Source organism: Daphnia pulex, chromosome 2 (assembly GCF_021134715.1).
Source record: "Daphnia pulex isolate KAP4 chromosome 2, ASM2113471v1".
In the NCBI taxonomy this organism is placed as follows: domain Eukaryota; kingdom Metazoa; phylum Arthropoda; class Branchiopoda; order Diplostraca; family Daphniidae; genus Daphnia; species Daphnia pulex.
Window position 1 is genome coordinate 8,457,382 of NC_060018.1, and position 20,269 is coordinate 8,477,650.

The window sequence follows — 20,269 nt, forward strand, 5'->3', positions numbered from 1 at the left end:
TTTTAGCCAAATATTATTTAATAAGTGTTATTTTTCATGAGCTTGAATTGGCTTACCAACATTATGTTTATTTAAACAATGGCATTGGTTGTGAACGGACCGGCCAGTAAAAAAAAACATCCAGGCCTCTGCCAGCTAGCATGAAATCACACACTCCAACATTTTCCATGCCTTTATCGGACCTGAAAAAAATCTTCAGTGTGAAAATTGCGTTGTATAATAGTGTTGTTTTGAGGCAAAATACAAACAGTATACAACACACCTGACTTTAACTGGCATTTCCCATTATGTAACAGCGTCTTGAAAGAAATTCAATACTGTCGTTGCACGATTGTTGTTGGAAACTTGTAAGAATGTCACAAGTCGCGAATACCTATCTACACATCAATGGATTACAAATCTATACCTTTTAAAAAATTCAATATGGTGATAACTTAAATAATAGAAAAATATGCCAAGTCTTAAGTTATAACTACCTTATTAATCCATGGTAACCATCAATATGCCAGACTGACATTGGAGCTTTAACAATGTAGACCCTTCTAGTCAAAAGACATGATGGTGGATCGTTTCTTGTTACTTTGACTCTATATAGTGATTGATGTAGTCTTATGCGCTGTACTGATAGATTGTACACCCTGAAGTGTTCACAGAACATATATGTGATATCCTACAAAATACATTATAAATGTTCTGTATGTCTAGTCAGCACTTAATAGAAATCGTACCAATTGTGGGAAAGCAGCCAACAATCTTCAAAGTTAATACATCTAGTTCATCATCTCTTATGTCATCAAAGTACCTGACTCGAAGCCCATTTTTTTATGAAGTATTTTAGCTGACGCTCAGTGATCCCAACTTGAGAGGCAACAAGAGATACAAGCATTTTCTCAGCTACACAAACTTTAAATTTAGTTCCATATTGCATATTCAATGATGTGTATAAACTATACTAACCTAGCAATCTTTCCACGGTGTTCAAAATTTCTCCTTCATTGTGCATTTACAACAAAATAACTGCAGCAGCCAAGCATGGTTGATTTAGGACTTGATCAAGTCCTTGGTATGGTAAACCTTACAATAAAACATATTCGAAATTTGCTGAACAAATTACTAAGCATTGAATACCTCTCCAAAGTATGATAGGTTGATTATTTTCCATTGCAAAATAATTTGGAGATCGTTTCGTCAATGCTGGCAATAGCATTGCGCGCCAGAGCTATTGAATGTATACACTCGCCGATCGATCATGTTCAGCAAATGTATACTGGTAAGAAATGTTTTAAAAATAGTAAGTTCAAATAATTTACTAATGTTTCAATTATCCAATTATTATAGGAATCGATTTAAATACGCCACTTGCTCCTCCAAGTGAGGAAACGCTCCACGTACTGTACGTCCGTCTATTCACCAGCAAACCCTACTTCTTCCACTAAGACAAGGACCAATTCAAGAAAAACAATGGAGGATAATAAAAAGGCGTAGTGCAACGGATATGTATATTGACCCGGACGGGCGTCAGTACACAAAACGGGAGGACCGGGCCACCAACATATTACGGTGCAACAATGGATGCAAGGGGCAAGCTCAAGAAATCTCCCCACATGTATTTACAATCATCAAGGAGCACGCCTGACCTCTTTCTACAGAAGCGCCGGACATTAAGTTGAGTGTGAATGCAAAGGCCAAGGAAGTGCAACAAGCCGACAAGACGAAGAAAGCGCGAGCTGTTATTCTACCGCTGTTGAAAGCATCAGAAATATAATGTCCTGGTGCTTCGCTGACCAAGTCTGACAATGTGGTGCGGAACGCGAACCGCGCAAGATCCATCAAGCTCCCAAAGAATCCCAATGAGCACTCACTGGATTTTGATATTGACCACTCTGGCATTGAACCCGGATTTCTCCAGGACGACATTTGGGTCAGCCAGCCAACTAAAGCCCGCACATGACTTCTCACGACACTTTCTTTGCTAAGTCTGTTACATGCAGCAGAGTTTTGGGCCACCGACGGTACTTATACTATTGTTCGCAAGCCATTCCAGGTTCTCTTTACGATTCACGTGTGCCTCAAAAAAGGTAATTGCAGTAAACAAGTGCCCGTGGTGTTCGCTCTAATGAGCCATTGCACTGTTGATGCATACACTGCCAATTAACAAACTATTTGAGCGAGAAAAATTGGTTCCACTCAAAGTCATTCAGATGATGCTTGATTTCGAAAAAGCAACGTGGAAGGCCCTTAAATCTATCTATAGTGGAGTTGACTTGGTAGGCTGCTATTTTCATTGGTTTCAAGCGGTCCACAAGAGAATGGAACAAGAAGGGCTGGCAAAGTCCACAACTTCATCTGAAGACCGTAGAATGTGCTGCCTTCTCCTTGCTCTCCCCCTTCTTCCTCGTCAATTAATTAAACGCAGTTTTGAGTCAATAATGAGCCAAGCAACAGGACCACTACTTGTGTGTGTGCTTATATGGATCGCCAATGGATTTCCTGAAAGGTTCATCCGCCGGAGAATTGGTCAGTCTTTTTGTTAGTCGTTCGTACAAATAATGCTACTGAAGGCTGGCACAACGGTTTTCAGGTACTATACGGCAATCTCTATCAGTCTTGATTGTTTCTCTATTATTCTTCTCTTATAGGCCCTTTTGGCACGAGAAACAGAAATGCTGTTGTATAATTTAATCAATAGTTGGAAAGAAGCGGACCTCATCGATCTTCAATCAGCATTAGTCAGCCAGGGCAAATTGACTCAGGACCACAGTCCAAACGCCTTGGCTGTTAATGAGCGGTTGACAGAAGTTTAGGAAGAGTTTGAAAACCACGAGTTGAACATTCATCAACTGTTGATCAATTGCGCGTAAATCATGCAAGAAGTAACAACATTTCGATTGAATGAGGGCATCCCTCTTTAGAATTGTATCAGGTTAAATGTGAAAATGTATTCAATCTATTTCAATGCAGGAGTAAAAGAGTATGCATTTTTTTTTACAACTCTGTCCCATTTCAAACCTTTCTGTCCCGGCGCGAGTCGTTCTGTCCCCGGGACAGAAAGGCGGGACAGAACGTATGGGACCGATGATCTGGGAAAGAACGTCCCCGTACCTTTTGTCTAATGTTTAAGACCAAAAAAATCCGAAATCTGTCATGAAACGCCCGACCAATGGAGCGTTATAGACAGACAGAGAAATTGACATTTTTTTTTCTACGCATTCGATTATTAGATTCGCCCTTTGGGCTCGCAATTATTTGCTTATTAGAATTACGCATGTAATTAATGTGAATGCAAAATTCTCTTTTTTAAATAATGCCACCATGCCAGAAGAACTAAGAGTAAATCTAGTTATATTCATAATATAATTTAGAAAAATTAAACCTTTTAGAATATTTGTTTGTTTTAGAAACTTGTTGCTGAAGGAAAAGTAAACAAGGAAAGGTCCCCAGCAGAATCATGGACAATATAGGGAAAAGATGAGATAGAGTTTCGACTGTATATACAAATTAGAAAAACTTTATGGAGAAAATAAGGTGCAATATTTTTTTTCATGGTGTACCCCCATCCCAGAGGGAATAATTCACATTATCTCTTAAAGAAAGGATAAAAAATTTGAAAGTTGGTCAAAGAAAACACACTCTTAAGCAAGTCGGTTCACTCCTAAAACTGATGCAACAGATGATCGAGGTTGTTCCGATGCCTAATACTGAAATTATACCTTGGTCAGGTTTTCTTCCTCCTGAAATTGGTCAGCCTGATGCCGATTACAAAGCTTTGTTTAAATAAACATAATGTTGGTAAGCCAATTCAAGCTCATGAAAAATAACACTTATTAAATAATATTTGGCTAAAAAAATGCAGATTCGAACAACCGTCAAATCCTTTTACATACATCGTAAACACGTTCCCTCCAAGATGGAGGGAAAGGAAAAGGAGATGTTGCAATGAATTTTCAAATGTTTTGTTCTTGTTAAAAGCCAAACATAGTTACCCGCAATATTGATAGGTGGCTGTTTGGAAAAACAATCGGTGTTTGGATTTTTTTGCAGGATACTGTACGCTATGTGCCGTCTATGTATTAAGCCCAAGGAAAACGGCAAAAAAATAGCCAGTTATATAGATCTTGATTCAAGGATCACGAATATTGGTTTTTAAAATTTTTTTTGTCAAGTAGAAGTGCTTTGAAAATTAATTAAAAGATCTCGACGCCAGCGCCGTCCATTTGTATTTACTGAAACCAGAACAAATGACCAAAAAAGGGTAAATCGTATAGATCTTGACTCAAGGATCAGGAATATTAGTTTTTCAAAAATATTTGACAAGTAGAAGTGCTTGGAAAATGAATTAAAAGTTTTTGACGCTAGCGCCGTCTATATGTATTTATTGAAACCAGGAAAAATGACCTAAACGTAGCCGACCGTACAGATCTTGACTCAAGGATCACGAATATTGGTTTGTCGAAAATATTTGATAAGTAGAAGTGCTATAAAACGAATTTCAAAGTTTTCGACGCTAATAGCGCCGTCTATTTGTATTTTTTGATCACGGGAAAATGACCAAAAAAGTATCCAATCGTATAGATTTTGACTCAAGGATCTTCATTATGGGTTTTTCAAAAATATTTCACAAGTAGAAATGCTTTGAAAATGAATTAAAAGTTTTCGACGCTATCGCCGTCTATGTATTTATTGAAACCAGGAAAAATGACCAAAAAGTAGCCAACCGTATGGATCTGGATTCAAGGATCATGAATATTGAATTTTTGAAAATATTTGATCAGTAGTAGTGCTTTTAAAATCGATTTAAAAGTTCTCGACGCTAGCGCCGTCTATATGTATTTATTGAATCAAAGAAAAATTACCAAAAAAGTAGCCAATCGTATAGATCTTTGACTGAAGGATCACGAATATTGGGTTTTCAAAAATATACGGCAAGTAGAAGTGCTTTGAAAATGAATTGAAAGTTTTCGACGCTAGCGCCGTCTATATGTATTTATTGAAACCAGGAAAAATGACAACAAAAAAAGGTAAATCGATATAGAGCCGCAGGCTCGCAGAATAAAGAGTTATACATGAAACCGTAGGTTTCAGTTACCGAAAAATAAATATTAGATTTTTATCCGGCTAATGGAAGTGTTACAAAATTAGGTTCAAAGTAACGTTTTTGGTTAGGTTTCGCGTGTCAATTGTTTCGATGTCCGCCATTTTTTATGGTTGTTTTGGTTGTCTGTATCGGCCGAAAGTGTGTTTTCCCAATACAAAGTGGATTTTGTGAATCAGTGTGTTATTTTTTTTGTGTGTCAGTTAATTGCTACGTATCTGGGTTAGTATGTATAGCAATTTGTGTTTCCAGATCACATTTCTTGTATTTTTGAAAAAAAATTTCCCCTAATGCTAACGGTTTTAGAGACCGAATCTTCATAGAATCAGCCCTAGGGAAGAAGAAGGAGAAGAGGAAAGTATGAAAAAAGGGGGCCCATACATTATTACCTCTTCTCTCCTTCCCAGCCATGGCAACCTCGTGACGGCCATATTTGGGATCACGTCGTTTTTCTACACTTTGGAGTTCTTGATGGGTTTTTTAGGGTCCCTTAGATTATAGTCTGTCGTTTTCTTTCAGTTAATAATGGTAAAACTCTGTTGCATTAATAAAATATGGAATTTTTTCATGCATTTTTTTAATTTTATTTAATTTCCGTTTATTCATTAAAAATTATTTAGAAGTGTTGTTTACGTTTTCCGGGGAATGATCCACCGAGCAATTGGACTGAGGGAAGAATGGGAGGAAGAGGGCGTGTAAAAAAAGGGGGACCGACCGACATTGCCTCTTCCTCGCATTTGACTTTTTTTTTTAACAAAAATTGACTTACAAGATGCCTACCTCTTCATTCCCACTCACCCAGAGCATACGAAATTCCTGAAATTTTGATGGGAACGGTCCATTTTTCAGTTCTCTTCCCTCAGTTTTGGGCTCGCTTCCGTCCCCTGGACTTTCACTAAAATTTTGAAACCTTTGGTGGCATTCTTAAGAAAAATTTTCTCATTTTGAACCAGTCCAAAGAAGGGACAGAGTGTGATTTTAGGTTTACGGTGGATTTGCTGATCAACGCGTGTTTTTAATCAACTGAGAAGGGTCGTTATGCGTAGCCGCTCAAGAGAGAAAGTTTTTGGGCTTTATTGTAAATTCGACATCCTTATCGCTCTCCCTTTTGCTCCGGAAGACCCAACAGATTATTGAAATTTGTCGTAAAGCACTGGCCGCGAAAGCGGTTCCTCAAAAAAAAAGTGTGGAAAATTTTTTGTTATCTGGCATGGGGGATTCAAGCGGTTCCATTTGCACAGGGCCATTATCGGTGCATCCAGCGGCAGTTCTTGAGAGAGTCAACTCAATCCGACAGGTATCTTTCACCCCTAATTACTCTGGACAGGGAATCTAATTTTGATCTGGATTGATGGATATCCAATGTTGAGATTGCCAATGGTAGGCCACTTTCGACTCAAGAACTGGATTTCATCATTTTTTCCGACGCCTCCCTCTCAGGATGGGGCGCGACCTTAAACGACGCGTCGTTCGTCGATGGATTGGCCGGGATCGGTCTCGCCATATCAATGAGTTGGAGCTGCTTGCAGCCTTACAAGCATTGAAATCCTTTACGAGCCAGGCCTCTCGGGTTGCAGTGCTGATATTGGATAACATCACGGTGGTTCACTATGTGAACAAGTCAGGTGGATCGAGGTCGGGAGGCCTGTGCCGGATTAGCGCAGAGATCATAGCGTGGTGTAAATCGCGATCGATTACTATTAATGCCGGTGAATGTTTACCTTCCCGTTGCCCAAAATATAGTTGCAGATCGCCTGTCAAGGGCCCCACTGGACTCAAGCGACTGGATGCTAAATCCGGCCGTCTCCATAAATACCCAATAGCTCGTTGGAGCCTAAAGGTGGACCTATTTGCCTCGTTATGAAACAGGCAGATGTATCGATTCGTGAGCTGGCCAGATGTCATGAGAAAGAGGAGAGGAAACGAATCCCAGCTTCAGTCGAAGGCACTCATTCTCGCCGGTAATACGTTGGCGCTCATTGGCCAGCAGCTGCTGTTCTTGTCGATTGCGATGGCATTCCGCATCATAGGTATTCGTTTGAGTCTTCGACGTGACGCATTGTACAGAATTCAACAAACCATCAGTCTGAGGAGCGGGTGCTTGTTGCTGCTTCTGGCCGAGGAAAAAATTAGTCATCTTCGTTTGTTTTGAAGTTTTGTTTGTTTTGGTCATGGGTAGAAGTGTAGGACTCGCACTCATCAAGGAGAATGTGCTGGCCAGATTCAAATAAACAATTGGTGATATGGCCGAAGAGGCAGTCAATCCAGCCGTGACGGCGTTGTTGTTAAACGTAGAAATCTCATCCGCCACAGCCGATGTCGACGATGAAATTTGTCCTATGTCGTTGCGCGCCGACGAGTTGCGATTTATCCAATTGCGATTGGCCAGGCGACAACTGTCTGGCCGATGAGCTATGTGGCGATTACTTTCCATTCTGCGAACGTGCAGATTTAGGGTTTGCTAGGAAAAAATCGTTAGCTGTTTAATAAAAAAAAAAATTGGAAGTCATACCAACAATACTGGATCCAATAAGACCTCGAATTGGTCTAACCCAAAACGCTAGTTTTCATTAAGCGCAAAGCTGCTTGGACGTTTGGAGTAGCCAGTGTTGTCGCAATGGAATAGTATTTTGAAATAGCACGTTCAAATTCCATTGGGTGTAGGCTTTTGATGGGCTTGTTCAATGAAGAAGAAGTATTGTAATACTTGTCAGAGAATTGACAGAAAGATTTCTCGCTATGTAGAGAACTCCATAGATTCTGTGATGCACTACTTGGCCACCATGAAATTCATTTGGATTTATTTTTGTGATGACATCTATTATGAAAATTTTTTATTATTGATTATAATTTGTTTTTATTTGAATTAAGCTGTTACCTAGATACTTTCAGCAATTTTAATTTTTTTTCCAATTTCAGAAATTTCGCGTTTTTCTTATAAAAGGCATCTACCACGCTTGCAATTGCAAATTTTTCAAAACAAATGTGTGCATTTCGATCAATATTCTTAATTAAAAAAATAACAGTTACTGTATTTTAAATAAATTTATAGATCAACAAATACCTCGTATTCTGTGCGAAAACCATTTGACATGACTTGTAAATTATAGAAATAGAATCCATATGTTTCACTTAACAATTCTGCACACCCAAGAGGTGTAAAAGCTACAATAGAATTAATTTGTTTCAAAATTAGATCTATTTCACTTCTCGTTTTGTTATATTGTTCAAAAAGGTTTGTCACCTGTTAAGGAAAAATTTGAAAAGATTACTTAATTTTTATTAAGAAAATTCGGTAATTTAAAAAAAACTTATCCATTTAGAACATATTTTTATTTAATTATAAATCGAAAAAGGTTTCTTTTGAATAGAGAGGAAAAAAACAAAACAGGGCGAACCTTCTTTTATTTTTCCCTTTTTTATTTAGCTTCCACGGATTGTCTTCAAGACTTTTCCTCGCCTACTGGAAAGGTAAAATCTATCGTATTCTGGACCACACATGTTAAAAAAACACATTTTATGTACGGTACTACGTTGGCTTTTTAAAAAAGAAATGAATTTGGTTAGTCTTTCAAATGCCTTTTGTTGACACTTTTCTGTTCGAATTATTCCTTTGCGGTAGACGCATCACTACTTTCTTTCTCTGCAAAGACTAGTGCACATGACGGCCATGGGAAAATGTGTGCCGTGTTGAGAATGCAATGTGGTCCTTGTTGAGATAACAGAAACGAAATAAACGAAATAAACAAACAAATAATAGAAATTATTTGAGAAAAAAAATCCGATTTTACGGAGCATGTTTCTAAAATAGCAATTCAGAAACAGTTACTTCCATTCGATGGGCGTGGTCAAATATCGCTGTCTTTTCTAAAGTAATAATTAACAATCAATTCTACATTTAAATGTATTTTCTGCTTTACAATGTTCGGTTGCAAGTTAGTTCAGTTCAGTCCGTATTGTTTTATTACGTTTTAATCCGCTCTTTTTAGAATAAATCGTGTTTAGAGAGGGAAGGCAAAAGCAAGAAGGAAGGCCAGAACATTGCTCCAAAGACACCGTTTCAGGTGCATAGCTCCAGGTAAAGGTAATATCCGTAGTTGAAAAGAAAACAAGCAGTAAAATGATTCACAAGACTTAATAGTGACAGCTGTTTCCGTCTGTTGCCGATTAATCGAAAGAATTAACCCCTTGTGACTAAGGGAATATCGATTTGTTTTTTTACGGGTTTTTGGCGTGTAGAGATTTGATTATGAAAATTTGGTTGCCGTTTGGAATCAAACGCTTTTCCATTCTTTGGAACATCCTGTTCACTCTTGAACATGCTGTTCACTCCTGTTCACATCCTGTTCGCTCTGATATTGTAGACGTAACGACTGCACACGAACGGCGAGAGGAAAACCTGGGAAATATGAACGGTTGTTGACGAGAGAGAGGAGATTCTACAAGATCAAATTTGTTTGATTTCATTTCAAGTGGAGGGAGAAAAAGGCGTGTTAGAGTAACAGATGCAACACACGAGCGAGTGGGCGAGAGTGTTGGCTTTTTTTCCAGTTTTTATTGGATCTTCTGTGATGTCTAACTGTGCGTCAATCGAAGCAGCTTGTCATCAGAGCAGCCACAATCATCGAGTTCAATAGAGGAATGGAACAGAATCCGATTGAAGAGGGGATTATGATCAAGGAATCGAATTACTTCTTTCCCTATTGTCTGCCACACAGCCTGTCAAGCGCTCTTTTTTTACTTTGAACAAGAGTTTCTAATTTTAATAATACGGGTGAATTCGACGACACTTTTGCCTTGTTTGTTTTTGCATACCAATCAAATTGAAAGGAACGGGATTTCTTGCGCCGGGAATCTCGTTACCACGCGTCAAGGCTCTACGGAGGGGGGGGGAGTAGCGATAAATTAACGTTTGGAACTGAAATAAGAGATGTCATGTTTGTTGACGTCACGCGAAAAGAAAAATGAAAGTTAAATTGCCATTGATCACGATGTTAGGGATCAAGTCGACACGTCAGATTTTGCTAGCGAGATTCACGTTTTTTTTCGTAAAAAGTTTGTCACTCTTTCTTTCCGGCACATCCCCTAGATTTTTGCCCTTCAATCGCGAATGAACGGCGTTTCATTCAAGCCCATTTATTCAAGCCGATCCCGCGGGATAAATGGCATTTTATTTGTGCGTCCGTTGTTTTTGTTCTTTTTGCGCGCACGGGTGTGGAAAGAGGAAAATTGTGAAAGAAAAAAGCAGGAAAATTCGAGGTTTAAAAATCTAGCAACGTACAAGATGCAGAAGAAGCAAAGGGACTTTAGAGTGAATTGAGTGATTTTAGAATCTACGAGTAAGAGAGAAGATCGAGCAGGGAAGAATGAAAACTAGAGAACCAATGGTGGTGTATCACAGTCGATCAGTGCATTTCTAATTTGAACTTGGTCTTTCGATCAAAGACATCTAAATAGCGGTTTAGTTAACTTGTGGTACAACTTGTGAACAACATGATGATAGTTTTCAAGACAATGTGTCTGAAAACGAGCTGTTTGATTCAGTGAACAACATGGCGATAGTTTTCAAGACACCGTGATAGTTTTTTTTAGAATGCTGGTTGCTGACGCGAAATTCGCTAACGAATCCAGGATAATTGCTGCATACCCTTTCAACTCTCGCGAAAACAAAAATAGGCTATCTAGAATATCTTCAATTGTGTTGATTACTAAACTAATCGAATAGGACTTGCTATATCTGCGTTTTAGTTTTTTTTCGTTTGAACACTACAGATGGGTAAATAACCATACAATATATCCCCTCACTGAGCGTTCTAAATGTTAAAATGTGATCCAAATATCGCAGTCATCTCAGTATCATCAAAGTCTGTATCAGATTGACGAAAGTAATGAAAAGATAGTCACATTACCTTGTCATTAGTAACTTCAATTGGTTCCGTGGGAACAGTTGCAGTAACATTTGATTCCCAGTCTTGTTCAAGTTCAATGTCAAAACTATATCGAAATCCACTGGCAATATTGGACAAAAACGTACAGCTTTACGCTGCAAACTTTGAACTCAAAATGAGGTGCTTCCTTAGCTTTCCTGATTCTTCTCTAAGTATTGGCCGACGAGGTGTTCTACGGCCGTAGAACATTTCATTGTGGTTTGTGGTCATTGGGTGAGTTTGATTTTACTTTGTGTTTGGCTGTTTGCTTTTCTTAATGATCATTTTGAGGTTTATTTTAATTACTATTGCCCCATTAATTGTATATCATCTATTTTAAATTCAAATTCTCTATTCTCGTGAGGGGCTGTCATCCGGGCGCATTAGCAGTGGACGCTTTCAGAATCGGCTGGAAAAATATAGGAGTATACGCATTCCAGCCTTTTTGTCCGATTCAGAAATGTCTGACCAAGGTGGTGTGCACGACAAGGAGTGGATCCCATGTCTCCACTTTGAGACAAGGTACTGGAATTTTTGTCATGGCTGGTGGACGAGGGAAAGGCCTATATGACAGTTAACGTCTCCCGCTCTATGCTTTCCTCTACTTTACTAACACCCTCTCTTGGTTAAATTAATGAAAGTGGCCTACAACAAATAGCCGCCGGCCCCAGAATAAAAACGCTTTTGGGATGTAAACTTAGTAAGAAATTATATTATCTTCTTTTGCCCTAACGATGGACTTTCTTTTCCCGCTTTATCGACTAAGTTGGCAGTTTTGTCGGCGCTCTCATCGCTATGCAGGGTCTTGGAACTGGCCAGCATCGCCAAGGATTCTATTTTGATTGACGAAGAACAAGCCAAGTTTCCGTCAGTGCCTAGAAAGTCTCAACGGGCATCCCCTCTCCAAGTGATCATCCTGAATAAATTGCTTTCCATTTCCTTAGCATGCCTGAAAGAGACATTGAAACAGTATTCATCCTTCTCGGAACCGTTTCGTGTAGAGGCAAAAGCTAGATTACTACTGCTGGGTCTCAGTCCGCCTCGAATTTCGGTGAGCGGTTTAACAGTAGCACGTTGGATCAAGTCAATCTTGTAGGGAGCAGGGGTAGACACGACCATTTACTCGGCCCACTCTACCTGTGGGGCTTCTGCTTCAAACGCGGCAAATCAGGTTGTGCTAACGGAAGCTATCTTGTCTGCAAGTTGCTGGAAGTTGGAATCCATATTTACCCGTTTTATCGTCGCTTGACTGCGGGTGCATCGATAGCAAGTGTATTGGACATGGGTCGTTAGACCATAATTTCAGTATGCTTTAAAGTAACCTATATGGATCCAGGTCGTGCCACTTGTAGGCAATTATCTAATTGGTCGAGGTCACTTAATAGCGACAGAACGGCAATTGTGATTGGATATCGATTGAATTGAAACTGGATCCATATGGTTAATTCCCACCCACCAACCCGATTTCCAATTTCTTTGCTTTTATACATGACAGTTACAGGAAAGTCAGCAATGGAGCCAGCGAAAGTCAATCGAAGTAATGATGTTCCAAAAGTTTTCCACTTTTCGTTGGCAGAATTCCAGCAGGAGATTAAGCAATTTTTTGTTATTGTTATCTGTTTATTTGAAAACCTCATTGGTCTGAAGGGGCGTAGTTCCTGAAGGCCTGATGTGTTTTTTATGTGTTTCTGCTTTGAATAAATCAGCTGTAATACACAAGGTCAACACATATATGGATCCAGGTCTCGCCACTTGAACTGCAAGCACAATTGCCCTTCGGTCACTAGTTAGCGACCTCGAGCAATTGGATAATTATTTGATTGGAATCATCACCACTGTAAAAAGATAAATTTTGAAGGCTACCTTTCACCAGTCACAACACCAAAGTAGCCTAAGGTAAAGGAATTTAATTGCACCCCCATGAGAGGGCGCCAAATGACCATGTATTTTTTCAGTTTTTCATTAATTACGGGAGAACTATTTAAAGGATTGTAATTTTTTTTTGTTTTTGTCTCATCGAATTATTTTTGTCTAATGTTTAAGAACAAAAAATTAAAAGTCTGTCATGAAACGCCCGAGCAATGGAGCGTTATAGACAGACAGAGAAATTGACTTGTTTTTTTTTCAGTGGCCAGACCGTTGTAGTTGTCGAATCCGTTGAAAGAAGCCGGAGGAGTTGTCAAGCTGGGCATTTTGGTTCGATGGAATTGCCAGCGCTTCCGCCGCCGCCGCCGCCGGATTTCACAGCATTCCAACCGGTTTCGCCAAGGGCCCCCGGTAAGTGATGGTGCGGATGCGATGGGTATTCCACACAAGCGGATGATGCGGAAGAAGAAGTCGGAGTGTAGTTGCTTAATCCGCCACTTGGTGTAGCCGCCACCGCGGTCGCGAATAATTGTCCGAAAGATTCCGCCGTGTTGAATGCCGAACTAGCTACGCCTCCGGTGTTTGCTGATTGCGGAAACAGGAAATTGCCACCGTCAGTGCGATCCGGCCAGCAACGATCTACATCTCAATAGAATTAACTTGTGTACTTTAAAATAAAGACTTTTATTTTGAATAAATACCTGACGTGGTTCCAGTCGATTCCGATGCGCTGTATTGGCCAATATGGGAGGCGACGGCCGGTTGGCTCTGATAAGGCAGACCGATGGAGCCGATGCTCGGCCCCGATGACGAGCTTCCTCCTCCCCCCGAGTTGGGATGTTGATGATGTTGCGACGTCCCCATGTGTTTGCGCCACCTGGCACGCCTGTTGCTGAACCACACCTATTGGAATTCGAAAAAAAAATAAATAAAAATCCGGTTTAAGTCAAAAGGATTTTTCTTTCTTCCTTCTTTTCTTTTCGTCCGGCTGCCGAGCTGACCAGTACTAAGAAGTTGACTGAACTAGTATTCTTTTTTCCGACACACAAAACTTTTCTATTTTTACTCTTTTGGCAAACAACTGTTCTACAACGACTACAGTAATTGTTTCATTACGTGTTTGTTGTCCCGTCATCTTATTGCAAATTTTGCATTTTCTGTTTTGTTATTCAGATGATTCTGACCCCAACAGAAATATTCCTCGCTTCAAGTATGATTGGAGTATCCGATGAGGATCTTTTGATACAAGGATATTTGGATGAAGCCAAGAACACCGGCATTTTTCTACAACAAGTTGCTGCCTGTAGGGAAATACTAAACATCATTAGTTGGAGATTCTCAGCCTACCGAAAAGGGACTTCTAAAACCTACAAGTTGCTCTGTTGCATTTTGCACAATTCTCTGCCTTTCAAACGGGTAATTTAGTAATGAAGAAGATTTGTGTAAGCTCTTTCATAAAATTTAAAAATTCTGCAGGAACTCCCTGTCCCCTTTGGGATGTGGCATGTTTCTGAAGCTCGCCTTATGCGAATCCAAAGTTCTGTCAAAAGACTCAAGTACTCAAAAGTAGGAGTGAAAAAAGGGTGTAAGACTGGGAAAAAAATGAAGAAAGGCATCAAAAACAAGCGTGGGAAGAAGAACCGAAACAAGAAGTAGAAAGAAAAAGTATTGCTTTGAATTCCTTGGATTGCCACAAATATTGAAGACAAAATTTTATTCGTTCCACACTGCCCTTTTTGGACTTTTATACCTTCAAATTTTTATCGGCATAGCTTTTTGTAAATTCATTTGTCGAATAGATTCCATCTATACTTTGTGAATTTTGTTAGTCATTTAATTGAGCAATGGAGCGTTATAGACAGACAGAGAAATTGACTTGTTTTTTTCTACGCATTCGATTATTATATTCGCCCTTTGGGCTCGCAATTGTTTGCTTATTAGAATTACGCATGCAATTAATGTAAATGCAAAATTCTCTTTTTTTTAAAATAATGCCACCATGCCAGAAGAACTAAGAGTTAGTAATTTTCATAATATAATTTAGAAAAATTAAACCTTTTAGCCTTTTTGTTTGTTTTAGAAACTTGTTGCTGAAGGAAAAGTAAACAAGAAAAGGCCCCCAGCACAATCATGGAAAATATAGGGAAAAGATGGGATAGAGTTCAGACTGTAAACACAAATTAGAAAGACTTTGAACGCAAAAATGGAGAAAATGAGGTGCAATATGCTTTTTTTCATGGTGCACCCCTATCCCAGATGGGATCATTCACATTATCTCTTCAAGCAAGGAGAAAAAATTGGAAAGTTGGTCTAAGAAAACACACTCGCAAGTCGGTTTCACTCCTGAAAATTATGCAACTGATGAGGTTGCTCCGATGCCTAATACTGAAATTATACCTGGGTCAGATTTGCTTCCTTCTGAAATTGGTCAGTCTGATGCCGATTACAAAGCATTGTTTCAAGCAACAGAATGTTGGTAAGCCAATTTAAGCTCATGAAAAATAAAATTTATTAGATAATATTTCGCTTAAAAAAAATGCAGATTCGAACAACCGTCAAATCTTTTTACATACATCGTAAACACAAAAGAAAATCTTGTTGCAGCAGTTAGAAAAGATAATTGTAAATTATGTGTAGCTACAGCTTACTTTAAAATTTGCCATTGGTCTTAAATTGCTTGTTTTTGTTTTAAAGAACCTAAACAACACTTGAAAAACATTTATGACGGAGCCCAGGTGACTCCCGTAAACGTCTTCACCCTTTTCCGTGACACAATTTCCCGGCTTTTATCTAATGGTGTTTTGTCCTTCACTGATCTTACCGACTTGTTCAGTTATTCGCAGTATCTCGCAGCGGAAAGAAATTCGTAAAAATCATTTATATAGTGGCTTATTGTGTGCCAGTCTCAGAAAAAGAGCCATTCCCATATGTTTCATTTAATGAGGAAACAAATCAGTTTTCTTAATTGCAACACGGATATTCGGTGTTGAAAAAAAAACAATAAGTTTATACTTCGTAATGCATTGCAAGTAATCATGTATTAATTAATTTGTCTTTACAATGTAGACAGATTGGAGGAAGAAATGGCGGAATTACCAGATTCCAAACCAAAAAGGCAGGCACACATAAAAAAGAAGCACGCCTTTAACAACTAACGATGATTCTGGCTAAGTTGGAATCGTTTTATCTCATGGATCAAGTGTTGGTGGAAACAGTAAATTTGTAGTCCAATTCATAAATATAAAGTTATAGTTCAATAACTAATTCGTCTGTATCTATTTAGATTCATTAGCGTAGGCCAGCCAGTCAATTTCTCCGTATCTACTAGATCTTTTGTTACATCACTTTCTTTAGTCTTGGTATCCGCAGAGCAAAAAGTCGTGCGACTCGTCGACTAGTGCGCGAATTAGTGGTAGTTGGTGGGACTGCTGCTGCAAGTTTTCTTGATTTTGCTTATGAATCTACTGTTGCTGTAGACTGACCTTTTTGATTGGTCTGCTAGTCACGTGTTATGGCAAACCTATCATTAGTCTGCTAGTCACGTGTTATGGTAGACAATTTTGACAACATCCTACCAGTAGAGATGTCAAACGTAAATAAAATCAATATAACTAATTTTTTAATAACTAGAAACGATCAATGTTCGCATCCTTCATTTCCCCGACTTAGGGAAAATTGGACTGGTGAAGCATCACATTAATATGGAAGGATAACGATCCATCCAATTGCACCCCTATCGGGTACATCACAACGAAAAACAGGGGCTTGATAGAATTTTACAGGAATTGTTAGTTATATTAAGTAATAATACCGTCCGTATCTCCATGGGCGGCACTTGTATTATTAGTAAAAAAGAAAACTGAGGGAATCAGACTCTGTATGGATTTAAAGAAACTCAAAAGCATTTAAAAAAAATACTTCTCTCCGTTGCCCCGAATTGATGATGTCCTAGACTTATTGCTTCACGGACAAAAGTATTTTTCAACCTTAGACTTTGCTTCAGGTTACTGTAAAATAGAGATGGATGACAGCTCCAAGGAGAAAACAGCCTCATCGTGGATAACAATCTGTATGAATAGAACAGGTTGTCTTTCTGGCTGACTTATACGCCGGGTACTATACTATAGTTCATGAATTATGTGTTACGTTCTGTTATCGAAAAAAAATGTTTAGCTGATCTCCGATGATATTTTAGTATTTCGTTAATCGAAAGAAGAGTATTTGAAAAATTTAGGATGTATTTTTTATCCTTTAAAAGTGGCTGATTTAAATCTCGGCCTCTTGAAATGTAAATTTATGTGTGAATCGGTCCAGTTAGGTCATGTGATTTGGTAAATGGAATCACCCCAGACGAAACTGAAATATCGAAAAAATTTTTAACTTCCCTTGAAGAGATTCAATCTTTCTTAGTGCTCGCATCCTACTATCATCAATGTTTCACTATAAATTTTGCGGACATCGCGTACCCAATAACTGAAAAAAGAAGACAAAAGATTAGGATTTTCCTAACAGCCAAACTTGAATGCAGCAATTAAAAAATTAGCCGTTTAGGTTTTGCTGATTTTTTTTCTTGTTTTTTTTTCATATTAGGGGTTTTACTATATAACAATGTCAGCTATTTTAAACTTAAAACTAAGGAATTTTTATTATCACTTAATAGAACATGGACAATTGTCCTAAAACTAATTTGTCAACATCAGTCGATTCTCTGAACGTTTTGAATTGATTTATAAGTTATGGTGCGTAATATAAATTTAGTGTTGCACATTTCAAATCTTTATGGCAAATTGTATTGTGTCAGTCAAAAAATCATTACTTAATTCTTTTTGGGCAATTCATGGCAAAATGTTCCAATGATTGACAGACATAACATTTGTGTTCCGTCGCGGGCTTGTCCTACGCCTCGAATGGATCCATCTCGGCCACCTCTTACAAGGATAATCCGCTTCTTCCTTGGTAGCCCCTGGCATTTGTAGGTCCAGCACCAAATTCGACCTGATGTAATTTGTTTCCCTTGAAACGTTTTCCTTGGCCATGTGATCGGTCTTTTTATTTATCCCGTTCACGTTTGGCTTCCATCTTGTCTTTTTCCTCCAAGAATTTCGCTAGATCAGCGTCCAAATATTCCACAGCCTTTCTTCTGGCAACTTTGTCGGTCGTGGCGTTGTCGAATTTTCGCCAAAATGTGAGAAATTATACAAATTAAAAGCCGTTTTCGCTTGATCCATGGTTATTTCTCTACTTAGCTATGACGTCTTTGGCTTCAGTCTTATCGGCTTCTTCTTCCATTGTAGAAATTAATCTTAGTGATCCAAGTATTACAGTTTAGGTGGGCAGCATGATTTACTCCAATGTTCCAATTGCTGATAAGAAGAAAAGGGAATGGCGGACCATTATTTTCATTTCGATAGTCTATTAAGTTTTTTTAAGGAAATTAATCGATCTTTGTGTATGTTTTAATTGTAGGTTTAAAAGACTACACGGCGCGTGCATCTTGTCTCTTACGGGAATGAATAACTTAACTATAATGATTTTTCAACAATGTTACTTTTATTGGTATAGTGTGAAATACAAGTTGATAGGAAAGATACCTAAAAAAAGGCAAAGATAATCGAAGAAGAGACAATACCTTTTACTCGTATGTAGTCAGTTGAATTCGGCCACACGGCACAACACAACACAGCACAAATACGAATTATAGATAGTTTGTCTACACACTATCACTCGAGCCGGGTCGTTTAAGGAAAAACCGATCACTTGAACTAAGAAGAGTATCTGGCTACGAGAGAAGAATATCACACCATTTATATGAAAGGAGTAAGATTGCGACATGAATAGAGAACAAGATAGCAAGAAGACGCCCATAGAGCCCCCTCCCCTGCCCCGCCAGTTAATTGACAGTTGTGTCAACAGACTTAATTGAGAGTATAAATGCCCAGGTGTGTGATGCGTCACTGTAGCCGTAGGCTAAGTGACGCACACGCAGTTCTGTTACATAACTCCCTCTCTTGCTAAACTGGATGGTTGGTTGAAGAATTGAGAAGATCTCGTAGTTTCACAGCTGCAGAGAAATGTAATTTTTCGGTGTGAGTGGCGTGAGTTCTTGTATGCCACCCAAATGAATTTATTGTTTCGACATTGCCGCTTTCTTGGTCCAGCATGAGGTTCATTTGGCTGGTGATGAAAGCCTAGTATTCCGAGTTTGTTGATGGTTGATTTTATTGATGTTGTTGTTGAAAACAATCAAAAGTGACAACCGAAAAGAGATCGGTCAATTTTGTCCCTGTCAATGACGGTTGCTTCCGCTGTGTTTAGGGCTTTAGTTAGTTGTCTTGTAGTCTTGAAGGCAGACGCGTAGATGCTTAGCTTTACAATAAGATGTATAGCTTGACTCTGGTCGACTCCGTATTTATAATTAATGTCATGTAAAAAAAATGTTTGATTTTTCAGCAGTGCAAATGGTTGTCCGATACATGATGCGACTTTATTTTTTTATGTTGAGGTTTGCGTAAATAATACAGAAAAGCTAGGTATCAAGCAGAAAATTGGTTATTCGCCGACGGATCAACATCATGACAGAGTCCACGTTCGTTTTTTTTTTGTTGCCAAATATTTAACAAATATTTAGACTTCTCGTTCCTGCTCTTTTTTTCTGAACAAACAAGAACTCGAGATCAAGCTGTCATTTTGTTGCTGCCAAGTAAATAGTAGAATTAAATTCTTCATTGGGTACATTAAGAAGGTTGGTTCTATCTTACGGTTCATGTTGTTGATTAAAACTGGACGAATAGTGAGGCTGAACGGTATTTTTGTGCGTTTCTGCCTGGTTTTCGTGTGGATTAGAACGATTAGGTTCATGGCCGCTGTTGGATAAATTCCATCCCTGACGACCAACTCTCACTTGACGGACGCGATTGATTGCTTCGACGCAAGTGTTATGCAGTTGCTGGAATCCTTGCAATATCTGCTCTTCAACGTCAAGGTTAGCAGCGGCCAGGAAACGTTGGTGTATATTGACGAGCTCGTCGAAGGCATCAGTTAGCATTGGCATAAATGCGTCAAGTTCTGCGCGAAACTTGGCGTTGACTATATAGGTTCAAGCTCGTTTTTCCTTGATGGTGTGTTTTCGCTTTGCTGTCATCCGTGTGGCAAACAGGGCCTGTGCGTCGATTATACAAACAGGATACGACTTAATGAGTTCAGTGATTAGGGTCAACTGGCCGAACTGACTACTGCAAGATTGTTAACAGCCTTGAAATAAAGAGAAGAGCCTCGTTATACCGTGTAAATAAAAAAAAATTAAAAGCGAAGTCTTACGCGAATGTTTGTTGGCCGCACGTAATTGACTGAAATATTTTGTTCGAAATGTAAAAAAAAACAGTAA

General features: G+C 38.9%; 1 protein-coding gene across 1 annotated transcript; it reads right to left on the reverse strand.

The window, feature by feature from the left end:
- Window positions 1-12,954: 12,954 nt before the first annotated feature.
- Window positions 12,955-13,857, reverse strand: LOC124207340. The gene is made up of 2 exons (XM_046604749.1): window positions 13,587-13,857; window positions 12,955-13,524 (listed from the first exon to the last, which is right to left on the reverse strand). The coding sequence occupies exons 1-2, from the start codon at window positions 13,747-13,749 to the stop codon at window positions 13,199-13,201; spliced, it is 489 nt and encodes a 162-aa protein (XP_046460705.1). The 5' UTR covers window positions 13,750-13,857; the 3' UTR covers window positions 12,955-13,198.
- Between the last annotated feature and the right edge of the window lie 6,412 nt (window positions 13,858-20,269).

Excerpts from the sequence above, each read along its gene's own strand:
- LOC124207340 (XM_046604749.1), bottom strand. The coding sequence starts at position 13,749 with ATGGGGACGTCGCAACATCATCAACATCCCAACTCGGGGGGAGGAGGA. Across the intron at positions 13,525-13,586 it reads ATCGACTGGAACCACGTCAG|ATCGTTGCTGGCCGGATCGC; the intron begins GTATTTATTCAA and ends ATTGAGATGTAG.